At 48.3% G+C, this 19851-nt stretch overlaps 1 protein-coding gene across 3 annotated transcripts in view; it reads right to left on the bottom strand.

Moving 5' to 3' along the window:
• The window catches only part of TRAF7 (TNF receptor associated factor 7), a 40807-nt gene that overhangs the window by 9905 nt on the left and 11051 nt on the right, over positions 1 to 19851 (bottom strand). The window contains exons 1-8 of one of the 3 annotated variants that reach the window (XM_082311681.1): positions 17765 to 17839; positions 15173 to 15291; positions 14867 to 14924; positions 13626 to 13717; positions 5236 to 5352; positions 3822 to 3914; positions 2015 to 2048; positions 559 to 742 (exon numbers count right to left, since the gene is read on the bottom strand). In XM_082311681.1, the coding sequence (XP_082167807.1) occupies positions 559 to 742; positions 2015 to 2048; positions 3822 to 3914; positions 5236 to 5352; positions 13626 to 13717; positions 14867 to 14924; positions 15173 to 15253 (659 nt within the window). In that variant the 5' untranslated portion in view covers positions 15254 to 15291; positions 17765 to 17839. Of the gene's footprint in view, positions 1 to 558; positions 743 to 2014; positions 2049 to 3821; positions 3915 to 5235; positions 5353 to 5671; positions 9047 to 13625; positions 13718 to 14866; positions 14925 to 15172; positions 15292 to 17764; positions 17840 to 19851 lie in introns of those variants that run through there. The other 2 variants (XM_082311680.1, XM_082311682.1) reach the window with 2 other exon arrangements.

Raw genomic sequence — 19851 nt, 5'->3', positions numbered from 1 at the left:
CCAGTAAGTTGAGAGTAATAATAGGCCACATTTATGCAGGGAACATCTACTTCTGCAGCTGATCGACTGAGCCTTCAGGCAGCTAGCAACAACAGGCAATGGCCAGGTGACAGGGAAGACAGTGAATGCATTTAGGATGGGAAGGGAGGTAGATTTCAGATTCCTAGGATATAACTAGGATAATTCCTCTTACAAAAAGAATCCCAAGGTCTCTGCTTGACCACAGCCACAGTGTTTCACCCCAGATGTGAGGTGGCTGTTTTCTCAGTGTATCCCCTGTCCCGATGCTGAGACACTCAGGTAAGCTGGGAGCAGAGAACAGCATCCTTTCCCTGAGACCAGCCCATCTGCCATCATCCTAAGACTGAGACATAACAGAAAGAACTGTCCCCTCAAGTCACGCTGCCCATTCCCACACCCCTGCACAGCCCAGCAGAGCACTGCTGGTGGGACCTGCACTGTCCCCAGGAGCCGCAGGGCAGCTCAGATACGACAGCAGATTGCTGGTGGTGAAGCGCTTTCCCTGGAGAGGCTGCACGCTGGTAACAAGCCACTTACTTCCTGGCACTCAGTTTAATTGTAAAAGGACATCCACGGGGGTCCACCTCGAAGGCAGCGGGCTTGCTGCTGGCTGCAGGCCGGCAGCCATACTTGCAGTGAATGAAGAGCTCCCCGATCTGCTCAGCCACCGCAATGTTGTTAACCACTACGGTCAGTTTGGCATTGTCCACGGGGCACTTCTCTGCCAGGTAGGGAAGCAAAAGAGAGAGAGAGAGAGAGAGTCAGCAAGGGCTGAGACACTGCAGGAGATTTTATTTTCTTGCCTTCTCTGGCCAAGACGGCCAACTCCCAGATGGGTGGCAATGGAACGAGCCATGAATATTCACACAAGGTCTGCAAGCCACTATCTCTGGTTTGTCTTGGGGCTTGGTGAAAAGGTACAGTTTATGTTAATCCATGATAATTTGAGCTAGCTGCCAATGAAAGAAGGCCACGCTAATTCAGACTACCTTGTGCTTGCTGAAGTGTGAGAGTATTCACAGGCAGTGACCACAAACTAGCAGATGCCCCATACATAACCCGTCCCCCCACCCAGGCCTGGGGCTCAGCTCCTCTGCTGCCAGCAGGGCACTGCAGGCCAGGGATGCTGCAGCAAAGCAAAGACATGAGCTTTGAGGGCAGGGCAAAACCGAGCAACTCAGGATTGCAACTGCAAAGGCTTTTGCTACAAATATGTTGGTTAGGATAGATATAGCACAACATGGTGACAGAGGGTTAGCATGCAAAGCAGAGGGATCCCTCACATGTGGAAAATGAACATCTTAAGAGAGAAAGAGCTGCTGTTTTGCTGGACTCCGCAGGGAGCCTCCTCAGGGCTTGCTGTTCTGGTAATACGAATGGCTTGGCTTTGTGCTGAACAATGGCTTTCCAAGAGGGGCACAGGCTCGTGTCAAATAAAGTCTTTTTTCGTAGTGCAGAGTCCAAACCAAGCAGGAGTTGGTTAGGCCAGGCCAGCAGGCAGATACTTGGGCTCCACCAGGTTTCTGGAAGAGCTGGGTGAGCTAAAGCAGCTCTGTGTGCTGCTGCGCATGGGCTCAGTCAGCGGCCAGAGAGCTGGCACTAATGGGATGGGGGAGGAGGGGTTTGATGGGTCTCTGCCAAACACGGCCCCCCTGTTCCTTAGGCAGCCACAGAAAGCTTTCTGTCTGAAATCAATGGGTCAGCTCTGGGCGAGACATGTATTATCCTGGGATTATCCATTGCATATTCCAGGATTTGAGAACATCCTGTGCCCAAGAGCCAGGCCTAGCCCTCTAGTGCCCATGCTACAGCGCGTACCATCAAAGCTCCGAGCTGCACAGCCACCCGTGCCCCAGCCTCTCACTGCTGCAGTGCCACCCTGTAACTGACGGCTTGTTTTAAGCCCTTCAGACACCTTTCTGCAAGTGAAAGCAAACAAACCAGAAAATAACAGCATTTTGGCTGCATCACACAGGAACAGTTCTGTACTCACCAGATGTTAAGGCACATCTTCTACAAAATGTGTGCTGTGGAGACAAAGAGGAACAGCAGTGTCAGCGTAAACAATATCAGACAAATTATTCCCTGTGGCTAATGACGGGAAAGGTGGGAGATACCAAAGCCTGTGGCACAGGGGCCTTGGCAGCTGTTCTGCCTGCTTTACAGCTCAGTGCGCTCTTGAGTCTCCACCACAGGGCAAAAACCAGCTGCTTGCTCATGCAGCTAAGAGTCAACACAGGTCCTGTTCCTGAGAAGTATTAGGCGCATGGTTTGAAGCTTTGAGAGTTCTGCCCTGTTCAAGATCAGGCCATGATCATGGTGCAAGCCAAAGCCACAGAGATGTTCTGCCACGCTCTAATACTCCTACCCTCCAAGTCTGCATGCGGTTTCTCTTCTTTACCCTCCACCTAGTCCATGTCACTCCTCTCATTTCCCTGAGAAGTCCTCAAGGGGAAGAGTAAGGGGAAGTCTGGCCTCTCCTTGTCCTTGGCCAGTCAGCTCATCACATATATCCCTCTGTAGCTCTTCTAATGTAGCTGAAGCTGTCCTGCTGTCAGGTGGATGAGACGGCTGGTTTGTAAGCCCATTAAATGCACTGTAAATTTTGCCACTTTAAATAGCTCTCTATCTCTCCATTCTCACAGCAGAAATGTATGGTAACAATGTAACTTGATAAAGTAGCAAATTCAATCTAACAAACTAATGAATATAAAGAGAAGAACAAAGGCTGCAGCATTTTACTGGTCCTGAACTTGCCCTGTGGGTTCCCTGGAGCCTCTTCAGCCACATTCCCCTGCCACAGGGCCAGCGCTTGGCAGCAGCGCTGGAGAGGCTGCAAGTCACTCTTCAGAGCTGTTATCTGCTGCCCTGCTCACGCGGCCTTTTCCTGCCCTGCACAGCTGCATGGTGCTCTCTCCAGAGCTGCCAAACCAGGACTGCAAATGGAGCCAGTCTGCTTCCTGCAGCAGATTTCTTTTTTTCTGTATTAACCAGTAAATATGCGTCTCCATGAAGAGCTGCTTACTGAAATGGTGCAGCGAAACTGCACCGACTTCCAACACCTTTGGGGATAGCACCCTCACTGCAATAAACAACCCTGCTCTCTGCTTTTGTTGCTACAGCTCCATCCTAGCAATCAGAAGCATGTCAGAAGCATTAGAGAGCCCATCACAAAGCCATCTTTCTTCACATGTAGCACAGAAGCAGGAGTAATATACAGTTTCTATTAAATCCCAGTAAAATGGAATATACAAGAATATTCGTAATACTCTGTGGCTTTCATTAGACAATCTCAAATCCCTTTGCAAGCATTAACTAAATGAAGCTTCAAGCCATTCTTGTTTTATAAGAAACACTTTCTTCACAACTGAAGAGCAGCCGTTCCTGGGGTGCCCAGGAGGCAGCAGCACTCTGCAGAGCCCTTCAGGACAGGGAAGGAGGAGTTTTAAACCTCACTGAAGCCAGACCAAGGAGACTGAATGTGGCCAGCATAGGGAGGCTGACAGTACAGCTCTCCTGGGAAAAGCAGCCCAATTTTAAGCAAGCCCCAGGCTTCTCCTGCTAACTACAGAGTGCCCCACACACCCCACTGCAGACTGGTTCAGAGCTGCCTTGTGGGGAAATCTAACACGTGTCCATCAGCATCTCTGCTCCTATGCCAGCCTGGCTTCCCTGGTCAGGGGCTGCCTCGTCTTTGCTCACTCAGGCTGACAGTCACTCCAGACAGTCAGGGCTTCGCTATACATGACACAGGACATCTGTAGAGCCCACACACATGATTTGGAAGAGTACTGCCTTACCCCACAAGTTGTGATGACTGGATCCTTAAACACACTACAGCACAGTTGGCAGCACAGCTTCACGGATGGTTGTTCAGCAAACACCAGTGGCTCCTGAAGAGGAGGAGAGAAAGGGACAGAGAGAGCACAAGGATTAGTCCAAATGCAAGAGCTTCCAGCTCTGCAGATGGAACAAAACAACTCTTCAACAGTGAGCCTTGGGGAGGCCAGGGCACAGGGCACGCTAAGGGTTTCATTATCTTGAAATAAACTTTTGTCTGGATCTGCTGACCTCCAGTATGTAAGAGGTAGGGGAAGAATGAAGTTGGGAATGGCTGGAGACCCTCAGGTTATCACAAACTGGGGGCCACGAGCACGTGGCAGGATCAGGACCCAACAGCAAACCGCACAGACCCACTTCTTTGCCAGAGTGACTCCAGTCAACAGAACTGAGTGAGCTGCACTATCTGGTACTTTTTGCTTGGTTGAACTGAATAGTGCGTTGTCAAAAATGTCCCCCGTACTAAGCCTGAAGTTTAAAAGCAATTTTAAAACAGCTTGCCCTTTTGTATTTTTGAAACATCCTGAAGGAAGGCTCTTTCATTCCCTTATGAAGCAGAAATAACATTGTTTCTGTTGCAATGTGCCCATCTCTCCAGTTTTGTTTACCAACTAAGACTGCTGGAGTGCGGGCTCTGAGGAGGTCCTCCCGGAGCAGCACAGCTCTCCACTCCATGCCAGAGCAGGGCTTCACATTTCAGAGCATTTCAAATCAATCACGGCAGTTCGGTCTGTCTTTTCATTCTGTGCTGCTCTCAGAACTGCAAATACAACCCCCTGGGTTCCTAAATATGAAACACACACTTTTATCCCAAATCTGTGGCAAAATGCCGTCTGACCTTTTATGCATCCAGTCTGGGGTTAGTTACTGGGTCACAAGCTAAGCTCAGCTTAAAAGTGTCCTCCCCCTACAAGAGTCACGTGGACAATTCCTTGCACTCTCCTGGGGCTCACAACCAAGTCAGTGGGGTGCCGCGCAACCCTAAATGCAGGATGGGGCTCTGAATCAGTGGGGAATTGTATTAGTCTTGCTGCCTGGGGCTAGACCACCAGCCTAAAGACTTGCAACCCCCCCTCTGCAGCAGAGCCAGGGAATCACACATAGCTTTGCAAAGACTTACAGTTTTACTGAGAAGCAGAAAAGCCTCACCATTGTCCCCTCTTTATGTATGGGGAAATGGTACACAAGGAAGCACAGTAACTTGCAGAAGTCAGTGGTGGAAACAAAATTAAAAGCAGGAGTCCTGACTTTTAGTTGCCAGACATCACGAAAATCTGCCCATGATAGCTCTATGTACTCACAAGAGTCCACTAAGTTACTCTTTTGACACTGAACTTCCTAATACTGCTCCTTCAGACAATCCCAAATACCTACTGGCTCCTCCTCTTCCTCATGGAGTGAGAACGTCGAGCGCAAGGACATGTTGGACTCAGAGTGCAATGAACGGACGGAGATAGCAGAGTCAGAGCGACGTGGGGTGCTGATCGGAGGCTTCAAAGAGATAAAAACCAGTTCTTGTTATTGAAAATAACTCCCCCCGCTCCAATACCCTAGGCACAGACTTCAAGTGCAGTCCCCCCCCCTCCACAAAACTCAGCTGCTCCATTTGTTCATCCACTCTGCCAAGCTGCATTGAGCGGCCCCCAGAAGTAGCACGACTCGCTGCTGTGTGCCCTTCCCGGCAACCGGGAACACTGCACCATGCTCAGAGACAGGACAGGCATCATTCAGGTTTAACTTACTAAACCAAGCTGACATGTAAATTCCAAGCATGTAACTTTCTCAAAGGTGCATTCGTTTGTATACTTACCGTGCATACCAACAAAGCGATGGTTTGGAAGAATTAATCCTTCACAGAAAGCTTTGTAAATCTCCCCCAGAGACAGTTACCAGCTTCTGCAATTTCTACAACCTCTGCAGCAGCACTTGTTGTTTCACTCGCTATCTAACTTCTGCCAAATTTCTTTGCGTAAGTGTGGAGACTTCCTTCTATTCAATTCAGTAACAGACTGGCTTTGTCGCTTCCTGCTCGGGAGGGGAGGGCTAAGCGGACATCGCATGCACCAATCAAGAAAAATCCCACTCGTTACGGTGGCCTTGGGATTGGCTTTGAGGGAATGCTGCCACTGGAATATTAACCAGCGGCGCATCTCTAAGGGTGGAATATCAAGCAGCAGCACGTAGCCAAGATGCAATTTGGCATCAAAGCAAAACCGGGCTCTTCGGACCACGGGGTGATTGGATTTGGGGGTCTAGAACAGCTGGTAGCGCAGCCGCTGCTGGGTTACTCTGGAAGAGATGCTGCTGGCAGACTGGGAAGAGCGCAGAGAAGCAATAAAAGTCTTGAAGGAGCAGAACGGATGGGCTGACAAAGAAACGGCAGAATGAAGCCATAAGCTTCAGATGCTTAGCATCAAGAGATGACCAATGCCCAGGCTGCCTGCACCGGCTTTCAGAAGTATTTGGACTATTTTCTTCCCTTTCTCAAAAACTTCTTCTGCTGTATTGCCCCACACGATGATGTCATCAATATATTGCAGATGTTCTGGAGGCCCCCCCTGTTCCAGTGCCATCTGGATCAGTCCATGGCAAATGGTGGGGCTGTGTTTCCACCCCTGGGGCAGTCGGTTCCAGGTGTACTGAACAACCCTCCAAGTGAAAGCAAACTGTGGCCTGCACTCCGCTGCCAAATGAATTGAGAAGAACGCATTAGCAACATCAGTGGTGGCATACCACTTGGCTGCTTTTGACTCTAGTTCATATTGAAGTTCTAGCATGTCTGGCATGGCAGCAGTCAGCGGTGGCATGACTTCGTTCAGGCCACGATAGTCTACCGTTAGTCTCCATTCTCCATTAGACTTTCGCACTGGCCATATGGGACTGTTAAAAAGTGAGCAAGTCTTGCTGATCACTCCTTGGCTCTCCAGTCGATGAATCAGCTTATGGATGGGAATCAGGGAGTCTCGGTTGGTGAGATATCGCCACCACCGCACCATTGCGGTAGCAATTGGCACCTGTTGTTCTTTGACCCCCAGCAACCCCACAACAGAGGGGTCTTCTGAGAGACCGGGCAAGGTGGACAGCTGTTTAATTTCCTCCATCTCCAAGGTAGCTATACCAAAAGCCCACCAATATCCTTTTGGGTCCTTGAAATACCCTCTCCTGAGGAAGTCTATGCCAAGGATGCATGGGGCCTCTGGGCCAGCCACAATGGGGTGCTTCTGCCCCTCATTCCCAGTTAGGCTCGCTTCGGCCTCCAATACAGTCAGCTGTTGGGATCCCCCTGTCACTCCAGAAATCCAGATGGGTTCTGCCCCTTTATAGCTTGATAGCATTAGGGTACACTGTGCACCGGTGTCCACTAGAGCCTTATACTCCAGTGGGTCCGATATGCCAGGCCATCGAATCCACACAGTCCAGTAACGCCGGTTGTCCCTTTCCTCCACCTGGCTGGAGGCAGGGCCCCTCTAGTCCTGGTCATAGTATTCACTAGTCACTTCTTATAAATACGAGTCAGGAGTTCCTTCATTAAAATCAGAAGTAAGATCAGCCCTTCTACTCTGTCTGGGGAACTGCCCACTGGAAACTGGAGCAGCAATTTTCCTGGAAGAACCTCCTTGTCTTATTGTTTTTCCTTGCAATTCACGTACCCATGCCTCTAGGGTTGAGGTAGATTTTCCATCCCACTTCCTCATATCCTCTCCGTGGTCACACAGGTAAAACCATAGGGTGCCCCGTGGTGTGTACCCTTTATATCCTCTCTCTAGAGCAGAAGAATGCTGACTCCTAATAGCTGAGATACTGGTCCTTACAGGTAGAGAGTAGGACCTATCCTCTTTGAGCTGCTGGACCTCCCGGGACAGTTTCTCCACAGCCGAGACAAGGGACGAAGAGAGACTTTCTTCACATTCCCAGAGCTGGCTAGCCGCTTCATCCACCATTGGTGCCTCTTCATCTTTCCAGGTCAGTATTGCCAACGAGTTGGCATACAATGCTGGTGCGCTCCGTGCCAACTTCTGCCACATGGGTCGTGTGCACTTGACTTCATCAGGGTCTTTGGATAACTGCTCGTTGTCCAGGTCACTATAGATCACCTCCAGCACAGTCAATTCCCTCAGGTACTGGATAGCTCTCTCCATGGTGGTCCACTTGCCTGGGTGACATATAACATCTTCCTTGAAGGGATATCTTTCATTCATACCTGACAGTAGTCGCCTCCAGAGGCTGAGGGCTTGTGCCCCTTTTCCAATCACTTTGTCAATGCCCCCTTCCCTAGAAAGGGATCCCAGCTGTTTGGGTTCCTTACCCTCTAATTCCAGGCTATTGGCCCCATTATCCCAGCATTGGAGCAGCCAGGTGACAATGTGCTTGCCTGGACGACAGCTGAGATCTTTGCACATATCTCGCAGCTCATTCTAGGATAGGGATCGGGTGGTTTCTGTCTTGTTTACAAGTTGTTCCTCTTCCTCCTCCTCTCCTTGTGATGGCCCTGCTTTTTCATCATCCCTTTCTAAACGAGCTGACTTTCACTTCCAAGATTTCTTCTTGTGTATAGGGGCGACTGATACCAGCACGGGTTGGTTCCCTGGTTCAGCTGCAGTGCCTGTGGCCGGGGTAGCCGCAGTGTCTGTTGTTTTGTCATCAGATACAAAGACCACCTCTTCCCCTTGAGGGTACCGAAGAGTGTGGAACAGGGCTCGGTAGGCCTGGGCCAGGCCCCAGCACATTGCAGTGATTTGTGTCTCCCTAGAATTGTCAGGGTGACAGCATACCTTTTCCAAATATTCTACTAATTTTTCAGCATTCTGTACTTGTTCAGGAGTGAGGTTCCAAAACACTGGAGGTGCCCACCATCCTAGGCATTTGCCCGTGCTATCCTACACACCCTGTCACTTATAACTATCCAGCTTTGGGGCAGATCTCTGCATGATATTCTTAAATTGCTTATTAACCTTAGACAAAACCGGAACAATATTCCGAAGACATACCAATAGAAGTATCTTAACTACCCAAGGATGTTCAAGATATGAAAAAGTTATTGTAATGAAGGAGGAAACATCACAGAAGAAGGTAGTGAAGGTGCCATTCTGTACTTCCTCCATAAAAAACCTCTCAGAGGAAGATGTAATTGCTAATTGTCTCCAAGAGGTGGTACCCGAAGTACAGTAATGACTTCAGTACAAAACCCAAATACCAGATAAAGCTCAAGGCCAGTGTTTTAATAACAAATCTCCCAGGCAAAACATCACTAATCACTGCAGAGCACAGCAAACTGCAAAACCCAACAGGAATCTTTAACATGTACAACAAAAAAAAGAGCATGGTGCAGATCAGATAAACTAAGATCGAGAACAGATGAATCAATACCGTGACCTGCAACTGTTAACAGATATAAATTCCTTAATAAACTGTGGTTAATCTGTTATTATCTCAAGCCCTTCATGCCCCACGTTGGGTGCCAAAAAAGGACTGTCGTGGTTTAACCCCAGCTGGCAACCAAGCACCATGCAGCTGCTTGCTTCCCCTCCCCCTCCCGGTGGGATGGGGGCGAGAATTGGAAGAGCAAAAGTTAAGAAAACTCATGGGTTGAGATAAGAACAGTTTAATAATTGAAATAAAACAAAATAACAGTAATAACAATAATAACAACAATAATAATAATTGTCATGAAAAGGAAAACAACGAGAGAGAGAAACAAAACCCTGGAAAAAACAAGTGAAGAAACCGCTCACCACCCACTGACGGATGCCCAGCCAGTCCCCGAGTAGTGATCGCTGCCCCCCAGCCAATTCCCTCCCGTTTATACACTGAGCATGATGTCATATGGTATGGAATATCCTTTTGGCCAGTGTGGGTCAGCTGTCCTGGCTGTGCTCCCTCCCAGCTTCTCGTGCACCTGGCAGGGCATGGGAAGCTGAAAAGTCCTTGATTAATGTAAGCACTACTTAGCAACAACTAAAACATCAGTGTGTTATCAACATTATTCTCATACTAAATCCAAAACACAGCACTATACCAGCTACTAGGAAGAAAATGTAACTATCCCAGCTGAAACTAGGACAGTATCACACCTATACATGGCTTGACTGTAGTCTGCATCAGTCGAAAACTCCTAGAAGCGCTGGCTGGAAGGAGCTCTGGAGATTGCTGGCCCTGCTGCCCACTTGAAGAGGGACTTTCCCTGGCCCTGGATCAGGTCAGCCTTGGCACTGCCAAGCTGGAACGAGGAAAGCTGCACAGATGAGACTCTGCCGCCCCGGGTTCCTGTCCTGCTCTACCTTGTGATCAAAATGGTTCTTCCTCATGTTCAATCTGACTCCCCCGAGCTGCATTTTGTGTGCTTGCCCTGGGTGAAAGTGCGTGACATCAGACCAAAGGACAGACAAAAGCAATGTAAAAGGCCAGTGGGGCAGTCAGGAAATTCAGCAAAGAAATATGGAGGATGAGCTTCAGAGACTGCTGTCTTCCCCAGAGACAGACTATACTGCAGCCTGAGTGCAGTCCTTGCTGGGCTGCAGAAGAGGAGCAGACCAGGATCCTGCTGGTTCTACACACTGCTCTGCTGCTTAATTTTTATGATACTGGGATCCTAGGGGCTCAGAAATGCTGCATCTGCTTAGAAGCCAAAGCATAAAGCTCTTTTTCTTAAAGAAGGCATATTTATTGGCTAAATATGTAAACCTTGAGGAGGAATGGTTATAACGAGGTAAATCAATTTTATGTGTATCCGTTAATTTTATTCTTTTCCTCCACTAGTAACAGAAGTTATTAAAATAACAAGAATGACTGTGCATAGTTCCCATTCTGGAGGTGACCCAGAGATCAGGGCAGCAAAGGCAGGCTCTGCAGGGAAAGAGTTTTATCAATCAAGAGCAACATCCTGTGTGGATCACCGATGGAGAGGAGGGGGACTGTAGCCCAAGAGCACACCCAGGAGGCAGGGGTGTGAGACACAGCCTTGCTAGGCTTGTGTAACACTGCAGGCTCAGCTCCCTGTGTCCTGGCTGGGCTAATGCTGGTGTAAACTACGCAGGAGGGAAGCTGATGTGCAGAGAAAGGTCAGTCCACTTGGGCTGTAGTGACAATGCTGAATGGCACAGGTGTGCGCTGGTGTTTACTGCCCCTCTAGGTACCTGCAGCCTTTGTTTTTGCCAAGCAAGCCAGGCTAAGATGCAAGAGACCTCAGCTCTACAGGGTTAGTCACTGCACTGCTTCCCACTCCTAGCCCGGCTATTTAGACTGAGCTTTGCAGCACTAGTCGTGTGTAGTGCAGCCAGCACAAGGGGACTGAATGCATGGTACTCTTGCACTGCAAACAGAATAACAGAGCGCAAGGACCACAGGACCCCCTACCCTATGGGCATCGGACCAGGTTGGGGGGGACCCATATGCACCAAAGCCAAGGAGCGCCAGGCTCTGCCACAGGGGCAAGGTGGCACAAGTGGCACTGCTTTGGTCAGGCTTGGATTTGGAAGGATCTGTCAGAAGGGTCCCACCTCCCCACAGCTGTGCCAGGGCTATTTCTGCACTAAACATCAAGTCCATCTTCAAACAGCCCAAGGATGGAGTGCTCAAACATCTTTTGATGGAAGATGGGTAGCTTGTGGCTGGCCAGTAACTCAGTCCAGCCTCTGGCTCAGGGGTGAAGCTCCCTGTAAACAGAGACTTTGCACAGTCAGCTCTCATCCATTAGTATAGATTTGCCCCAATATTCAGCTGTAATCTTTAGGTGCAGTTCCCATCATGTCAGCTACAAAAGCAGCCTCCACATGAAGGCTCTAGTACAGCCCTCGTTCCCACTCCCTGTAGGCATAGCGAGGCCGGGAACTCCTGGCACTGTTTTCAGGAAAGATGACAACAGCCACTCAATAATCCCTGCCTTGCACGCAGAACATGCTGCTCTGCTTTTGGTTTCATTAACAGAAGCTTTAAAAAGAAAGAAAAAGGGGTGGTGGAGGTCACAGGAGGGCTCTGTCTCGTCTCCAGCTGTCTCTCTGATGGCTGACAAGCCCTTGGCAGCTTCTGGAGAAGGGAAAACTTAGCGATGAGGAAGGGAAATCCCAGATTATTTCTTGACAAAGCAAAGGAAGCTTCCTAAAAGGGTTAGTGAGAGTTTGTCTGGAGCAGCAGGCAGAGCAGGGCTGTGGCGCTTCTGGTTTATTAGCACCTAGGGCTGCAGGCTGCTTCCGGAACCACTCATTAATCCTCTTGCTATTTTTGCTTAAGAATATTTAGCACTCCAGGGAAAGTAGGCTGAGACTGTCCAAGAGGACTGAGGCTAGGTCCTAGGAGAGATGTCTCCTATTCTTGGCTGCATGCCTCAGTTTGTCATACTGTAGTTTTCAAAGGAGTCAGGGAGCTTCATCAGACACGGCTAAATGTAATGTCCCCAGCACCCCATGCTCCTCTGGAAAAATCCTCACCTGTGCTCTGTGAGAACTGCACAGCTCATGAAAAGGGTGCAGTGAGCACAGCACTCAGCCCACGGGATCAGTGCTGACAGCCAAGGGCTTCCTGGAACAGTGGCCCAGCACCATGGGGTCAGTGATGTGATGGAGAGTTGCATTTGCCAAGGACAGGAGGCAAATGTTCAAAGGACTTTTTGAAAAAACAAACACATGCTCACATAAAACACAGCAAGATCTCTGAGCAATGGAAGGAACTTCATAAGATGCTGACAATAAAGCTCTCTGCAATCTGGTGTCAAATTTATTTTAAGAAGTGTTGTAGCTCCATACTGTTGCTGACCCCAGTCTGTGTTAGTGCCTAACTTCAGCAGCAGCAGTGACCCATTTATCCCTGGCTTGGAAGCTGGGTCCTGTGACCTGACAAAGTCTACAACTTACTTAGTTCGAAGAGTCTACTATTCACATGCTTAAATCCAAATAGGAGCTTGTGGTTATGAGATGTGGCTGAAGCACTAGGGATAGGAGAAGATCAAGGTCTCAGAGCTATCTGTCCACTCACAGAGGTTTGCTTTGCTGTTGCTGTTCTTGATTTGATTGATTTAGCTGATCTAATTTCTCTTTAAGCAGCTAAGCCTGAGGCCTGTTGGATCGCTGAATTCCCCAAAAAGGAGTTACTCAGAAGCAAGCGAGATGAATGAGAAGGCTAGGTACAAAATTGGGAAGTGCTTTTCTGCAAAGATATTGCGAGACATGGGAATGGTTTGTGTGAGAATTCCCCGATGATGTAATCCCCAGGAGCGAGCCTCTGAAGTCCCACTCTGCAGGTTTCAAATGTGCTCCCTGCGGTCAGAAGCCCCATCTGGAGGTGGAAAGAGGAATGGATTTTCTGGTCATAACTGCAGGGCCAGCTGTGCTGCTGGATGGTCCATCCAACACGTTCGGATCGAGACTGATTGGCCTCAGCCACAGCCCCAGACATCATTGACAGTAGCTCTGTTTTCTCACGAGCTCAGGAGACCTCACATCAGGAGGCAGGTACACCCTCACAAGTAGGCCTGTGGGATTTGCAGCTCCCGGGCTTTGTAACCACATACCATTTTGAAGCAGTCTGAAAATGAGCACCAGCAGTGCCAGCCTAATGCCCCAAGTCAGAAGCAGCCTCTGCTTCCCCACTGCACCCACCCTGGGAGTAGTCAGGAAATGCTGAGGCTGGTCCTGCCTCAAGTGCAGACATCTGTCTCCGATATAACGCAGTGCATGGGAATGATGAGGGAGGCAGAGAAGTCCAGAGGAGCACCAGACATCCCTCATTTGACATATAACCAGCTAAGCCAGTCAGCAGAGGGGCTCACCTACCATGCCATCATCCTCATCTCGTGGCGAGTAGGTGAGTGTGCTGGAGGAGGATGGGGTCCGACGATGCTGTTTGAAAGTATTGGTCCCGTCAGCTTTAAAGCAAATTAAAAAAAAAAAAAAAAAAAAAAAAAAGCAAGCATTTAGGCTCCTCAGTAACATTTCCGAGTTACAGGTCAGTCTGTAGCTGTAAGTGTTCCTTGAAAAAGGAAAAGACTAGGGATTCCCTAACTCCAGTTCTTGACCTGGACATATCAATCCTGATCTCTGATAGCTTGCTGAAACGCGTGCAGCCCTTTGAAAGCAGCCTGCCCAGAAAAGAGCACAGATAATATTCTACCAGGTCCATAGGTCAAAAATACTATTAAAAGGAAACCTTATACTCCCACATATTTCAGCCACCAACAAAAATTGCTTCGATCAAGGGAGGTCTGGATATTCTTGTAGCACAAGGGAAACATGCTAAATTAAATTGGAGATATTTGTATAAAGATTATATTACTGACTTATATAAAATTTTGAATGTAAATATTCAGGAGTCCAAAAACATCTAGAGTCCAGAGCCCTGTCCAAATGTAATCCAAACATTTCCCCTGGGCAGATGTTCATTTCCTTATCTAAACCAGTGTCAAGTGCCACAGTTTATCTTTACTAAAGTCAGGATATTTTTATTCCAAAATGAAACCAGACCTCTTCCTACATTCACACCACGTGTCAGGGCTCAGACTCCTCATCTGCTGGGCTTTGAGGAACAAAGCACAAGAATTTTAAATGAGCAGGTACACTTGCACCCCCTCCTGTCTGAGTTAAAAATGGCCATGGGGGTTTTACCAAAGTGTCCAGAGTGACTTAACAGTCAGGCAGAGAGTGAAGATGGGAATTTTCAGCACTGGTAATGATTGCGTGAGAAGTCACAGAGATAAATAAGATTTAGGACTGAGCTCTGTATCAAACCCTGTTGTATTACCCTAGTTTCAGCAAGGGCTTCCCAGTGGTACCGTTAAGTCTGCCTAATGGGAGAAAATTTCTATGCATGCTCATTTCCATCATGCATGGTGATCAGATGCCATGATTAAATAATACTTGGGCTGCATAATACTAAAAACAGCACCTTGACACCTATCTTTAACGAACACAGTGATTCTCCCAACAGCTTTATCATCTGTAAAACAACAACAACAACAAATGGTAGGAATCACACATAGTGCTCTGGGGGAGAAGCTCTATGCATGAAATACACTCACGCTTTGTGATGGTCGTCACAGCAGAGTAGGCTGGCCCAAAAGTTGTTTCCATTCTTGTCTGAAATATTGACAAAATGAAGATCAGTGCGTATCATGCAGCACAGCCCAAAGGCTTGCTACCTTTCCTGAACTGGTAAAAAAAAAATGTACATATATATTCCCAACTTTTATCTGTGGATATTGTAATTTTTAAGAGGCAAGAAAGTACCATATTTTCAAAAGCCATCTTCATTTTCTCAAAAGAAAGGATGAGAACATAAGAAGCAGCCCTAACCCCTGTCCTCTGCCAACACCACCAAACCTTACCCCGTTAGTGTTTTCGGAAGTAGTGATGTTTGTTGTGCCACTAGAGAAACGATTGTAGCGAGCGTTCTTGTTTGAGCTCATAATCTAGGCCAGCATTTGTTAGTCATGGGAAGTTTGCTCTGTGGAAGGAGACAGACAGAAAGAGAGTTAGGTTCGTTGTACATATTTTCCTGGGCTCAGAGAACAATCTATCTCCTGTAGCATGAAGTCCAAGTATTTACCAAAGCTCACAAAAGCCTGAATTATTTTCAGAAGCAAGTGGCAAGGTCAAAGTCAGGTTCCTTCAAATCATTCCTGGACGAATGTTCAGCATTTTCTAAAGATATGGTATCTTTTAAAATGACTCCTTAATCACTCACATACTGGAATACCCATAATCATTAGCTGCTTTTACAAGTATACAACTGTTGTAATAGCAAATGAGACTTCTCAGGAGACTAAGACAGACAGCATTTCACTGGTCACAATACACATCAATCTTTTAAAAATAAGAGTATGTACCAGTTGTGACTGACAGTCCCAGCAGAGAAGAGCCCTATGCAGGCTCTGTATCTGGTCCTCTCTACCTCCCCAGTTTGAGCGTAGTTCAGAAAGCAGGTTACCTGCTGCTTCCCAAAACACTTTGCACAGAGCAGTGATTAGTAAGTAGGGTCCTAAAAGGGAGCCCCTTCCACAAGAGACAGCAATGGCAAGCACAGAGCAGACTGTACCATGGCAGGCAGAGAGATTTCGGCAGACGCCACAGACACAAGCCTGATCTTTCAGCGTGCCGGGCAACTCTGAGTGCCTGGAGGGCAGAAAAGGCCTCTGGATGTAAAGCTATACCAGTAAAACCTTTATCCCATTAACTGTGAGGCTCAAGCTGAGCTGGCCTGGACTCCAGCGCCCAGGGAGCTTGTTCACTTGCAGCTTTGCAGCTCAGCCCACCTTCCGAGCACATGACAGAAACATCCCATTCAGTCACCGGGAGCTTTGCTTTAGCACAAGGGGTTGTGACTGCCTTCCTCCCTCCAGGACCACCCAGCCGCAGATGAAGGAAGAGGTGCCCTGGAAGCTCAGCAGCCCCACATCCTCGTCAGCTAGGGTGGCAGAAAGGGATCCCTCCAAGGGAGCCCCTTTCCTGGGCGGGCTATGCCACGCTTTCTGGCACTTCCAGCCAAGGAAACCAAAGCCTAAACTTCCCTGCACCCCCAGAACTTAAGGCTGCCTCATATTCAAAAGTGTGATTAGCACAGGCCTCATCCTGTTCTTGTGATGAACTCAGTGGGAGTTTTGCTATTTAATTCAAAAGCCCTGGGCTGTACTGCTGAACACAAAAGTCAGGGCTAGATCTCAGCAGAGAGCAAAAATCTCACGTGTGATTTAGTTCTGTTTGCATTAAAGGAGTTCTTTCCAGCATGGTCTGAGCTACGAGGTCAAGAAAACCATGAAAGAAACCTTACTTCAAGTAATACGTTTGTGATTCTGGGTCTCCCAGTTTCTGCTCAGAAACAACCACAAAGTCTGGATCATCACCCAGAAAGAGAAACGCTCTCCCACAAGAAGTCAGCAGAGGGGCTCATTTCTCTTCTGGCGTTGTTTACACAGTTTTTTACTAGGTTTAAGTTTGCAAAGTCAAGTATTACACAATAATAATCTGCAGAAACACATGGAGCTTGCTTTCTTTAACCTCTGTTGAAACCTGACGCTGGCTTCAGGGCACAAAATTATGCTGGGGTCCCAGTGAATCTGACAAGATGCTCTCAAAGAGTCTCCTTTGGAGCCAGGGTACCCATAGGAAGGAGCCACACCTCCTCTCTGCCATCATACAGAGATGCTTCTGGCTTGAGCAGAAGTTTCCATCAGAGAAGACAAGGTTCAGCAGGGCACTGAACTCTCCTCCCAAGCTGCCCCTTCATCCTTGCAGCTGAAAGGTACTGCTTGCACTCGCAGGCTGTCCCAGCCTGCCCAAGGAGCCAGGGACCCTGCACTCCAGGAATAAGCTGCTCAGGAAGGATCCGGATTAAGAGACCCCTTTCTGTCCAAGGTATAGTTAAGTCTTGGTACTCTCACTGCCAGCAGCAGAGTCCAAGGGCTAAACAGACAGACCAGAGAGACATCTGCAGTGAGGATAGACAGGCCAAAAATGGTTTATTAAGACACAGCCTAAACCCTTTTTTGCAGGACAAGAGCCAACCACCAGTGAAGGGCGCCTCAGAAGAAACACCCTGCAATCGGCTGATGCAAAGCTCCCAGTCCCTTTCAGATGTGCCTGCTTCTGGCCCTGGCTGAGACGGCACCGCTCTGGCCAGGCTTTCACACTCCTGCTGCTCACATTTCCAATTTTTGGGGAGGTGAAATGTCTCAGTTGTTCCTAGCAATTTGTCTTCTCTTATCTGAAGATGACAAGTCCTAAATCTCCAAGCTCTTTATAAAGGAGAACACTTTGATTTCTCTGCTTTACAGAGAGGGAAACTGAGCCTCACAGAGAGACACACACAATGTAGCTGTGACCTGGGGCTGGCCCAGGGCCCCATTAGTCCCAGCCCAAGAGCATACCCACCTCCCCTGCCGGGCTGCCTGCACACAGGGCCAGTCGTGTCCTGCACTCACATTTTAAACTGCAAAGGCGACGCTCAGGATGTCCTTGGCCAGTGCTCTGCTAACAGCCAACAGCTCAGCCATGCCTGACACAGCACTTCATGTTGCTCGCTGCAGTTCTTTATCGGACAACTGTCAGGCAGCCAGGTTACAGCAGCAGAAGAGCCCAGGGAAACACTACTCAGGTCTAAATTCCCAAAAAAAGTTGCAGTTTAAAACAAAAAAAACCAAAACCCAAACAAAAAACCAACCAAACAAAAACCTCAAAACCAAACCTAAGACCATCTTAAAAATAGGGATCTGGATAATGTTTTCCACACATTTGAAAGCACTGTCCTGGCCGTTTGCAAATGCCAGATCCCTTAGGAGATGCTGAGCAGAATTGTTGGAGTTGTCTCAAAAACAGCAGGAATGAAGTAGTGTTGTGCTGCTGCATCGTGGAGACCTGCCGAGTTTAAAGCTGGGTTCCAGCAAGTGAGAAGTTTGGCGTTGGCCATCAGGATCCTTTTATTCCTTTCAGTGGTTCCTTAGAGCACAGATAGCAGAAGGCACAGGGAAGGTGGGTGGTGGGGAAGAGGGCAGACAAGCTTTTGGGTAACACACTGGCCGTGGCCCCACGAGGTCTGAACCCCGCTCAGCCCCTCACTCCCTCGCAGCCTTGGGCAAGCCACTGGAGCTCTCTGCTTCCTCCCTGCACAAGTCTCTTCAGTTTAACTCTTCTGCACAGCGTAGCTGGACTACAAAGCCTGAAGATGAAAGACTCTTTGGATATTTGTGCAGCGTCTAGCACAAAAAGGTCTCCACCTTAGCTGGGGGCTCCAAATGATGCAGTGCTCATAAATAACGTAAAGCAAGTACTTCCATGAGTGGTGACACAAACTGTCGCATTTTCTGTGATTTCATATCTCAAGGCTGTGTTATTTCATGTCTAATAACACGCATGTATCCCTGCAGTTCCCCTCCTATATAGGTTCCCTATGTCTAACGATACAGCTAAGCTCACTAATCTCCTCTGGAGAAGGGATTCAGCACCCTCCTCCTGCCACGCTGGGGTGGAAATAGAGGGACTTGCTTTTCAGAAGGGCTATGAATTCATGATTCCTTCTTCAGAGAACCTCAGCAACACCTACCCAAACACCCTCTATCCTGCACCACTCACAAGGGAAGAGCAGGGGTATGGTCCCACCTCACGAGTCACGACAGCGTTAAGGGAACCTGGCATATCAAATATTCCTACTGGGTTTTTAAGGCAAACAATCACTCTCAGATGGAAAGAGAGGAAGCCCATCCTTATGGAGGATTGTGGGCCGTCTGGAGACTCAGGCAAAAGCTTCATCCCCTTCTCATTTTCAGGGTATGTATTGCCTTCAAACATAACAGATGGAGACTCAAAAAAGCAATGGGAAAGCACTCACTGTGGAGCACAGAGAGACAGGGAAAACCAAGAATGAGGACAACTAACAGTTTGAGTAGTTTTGTAATATCATTAAACGTAGGATCAGATATGCAACAGTGATATACGGGCACTTGAGCTACTGCAATCAGTGAGTTATGGTCTGTCAGCCAAGGATGAGTATGACCCTTTAGATAACTGCATTTGAAACTTCTGTGCAGGCTAGGAGGTGTCCACCATGGTGCGGCTCACAGGGTAACCCAGCAGGCCACAGAACTGCTTACTGCTGAGAAGCATTAAGGAGACACATATCCAGTTCCACCCTGTCCCAAAGCCCCACTGAAATGGATGCAAAATGCCTTCCAACTTCAACACATTTTGGATATATCCAAAGCGAGGAAGGGAACACGGGCTGGAATACAGGGATTTTCCACTCATCATTTATAAGCATGTCCTGTGCTCTGCAGGCTGAGCAACCTACCTGCAAGCAGCAGCAGGGAGCCTGCTTCGTGTCTTCTCTGAACAGAAACCAGAGGAATGTGAGCAATGGAAAAAATGTCAAGTGGAATATCAGCCAGGCTGCAGAACACCAGCCGCCACATGAATATCTGATTTCAGCCCAAATCTCTGCAACCACCATATACAGGAAGCTTTTCAACAGAGCAGAGATCTCTCCAGAGCACTGTGACAGGTCCTTCGCATCTCA

This window comes from Platalea leucorodia (genome assembly GCF_965183815.1).
Source record: "Platalea leucorodia genome assembly, chromosome: 5".
NCBI classification, from domain to species: Eukaryota; Metazoa; Chordata; class Aves; order Pelecaniformes; family Threskiornithidae; genus Platalea; species Platalea leucorodia.
This window is presented reverse-complemented; position numbering and strand designations above follow the sequence as displayed.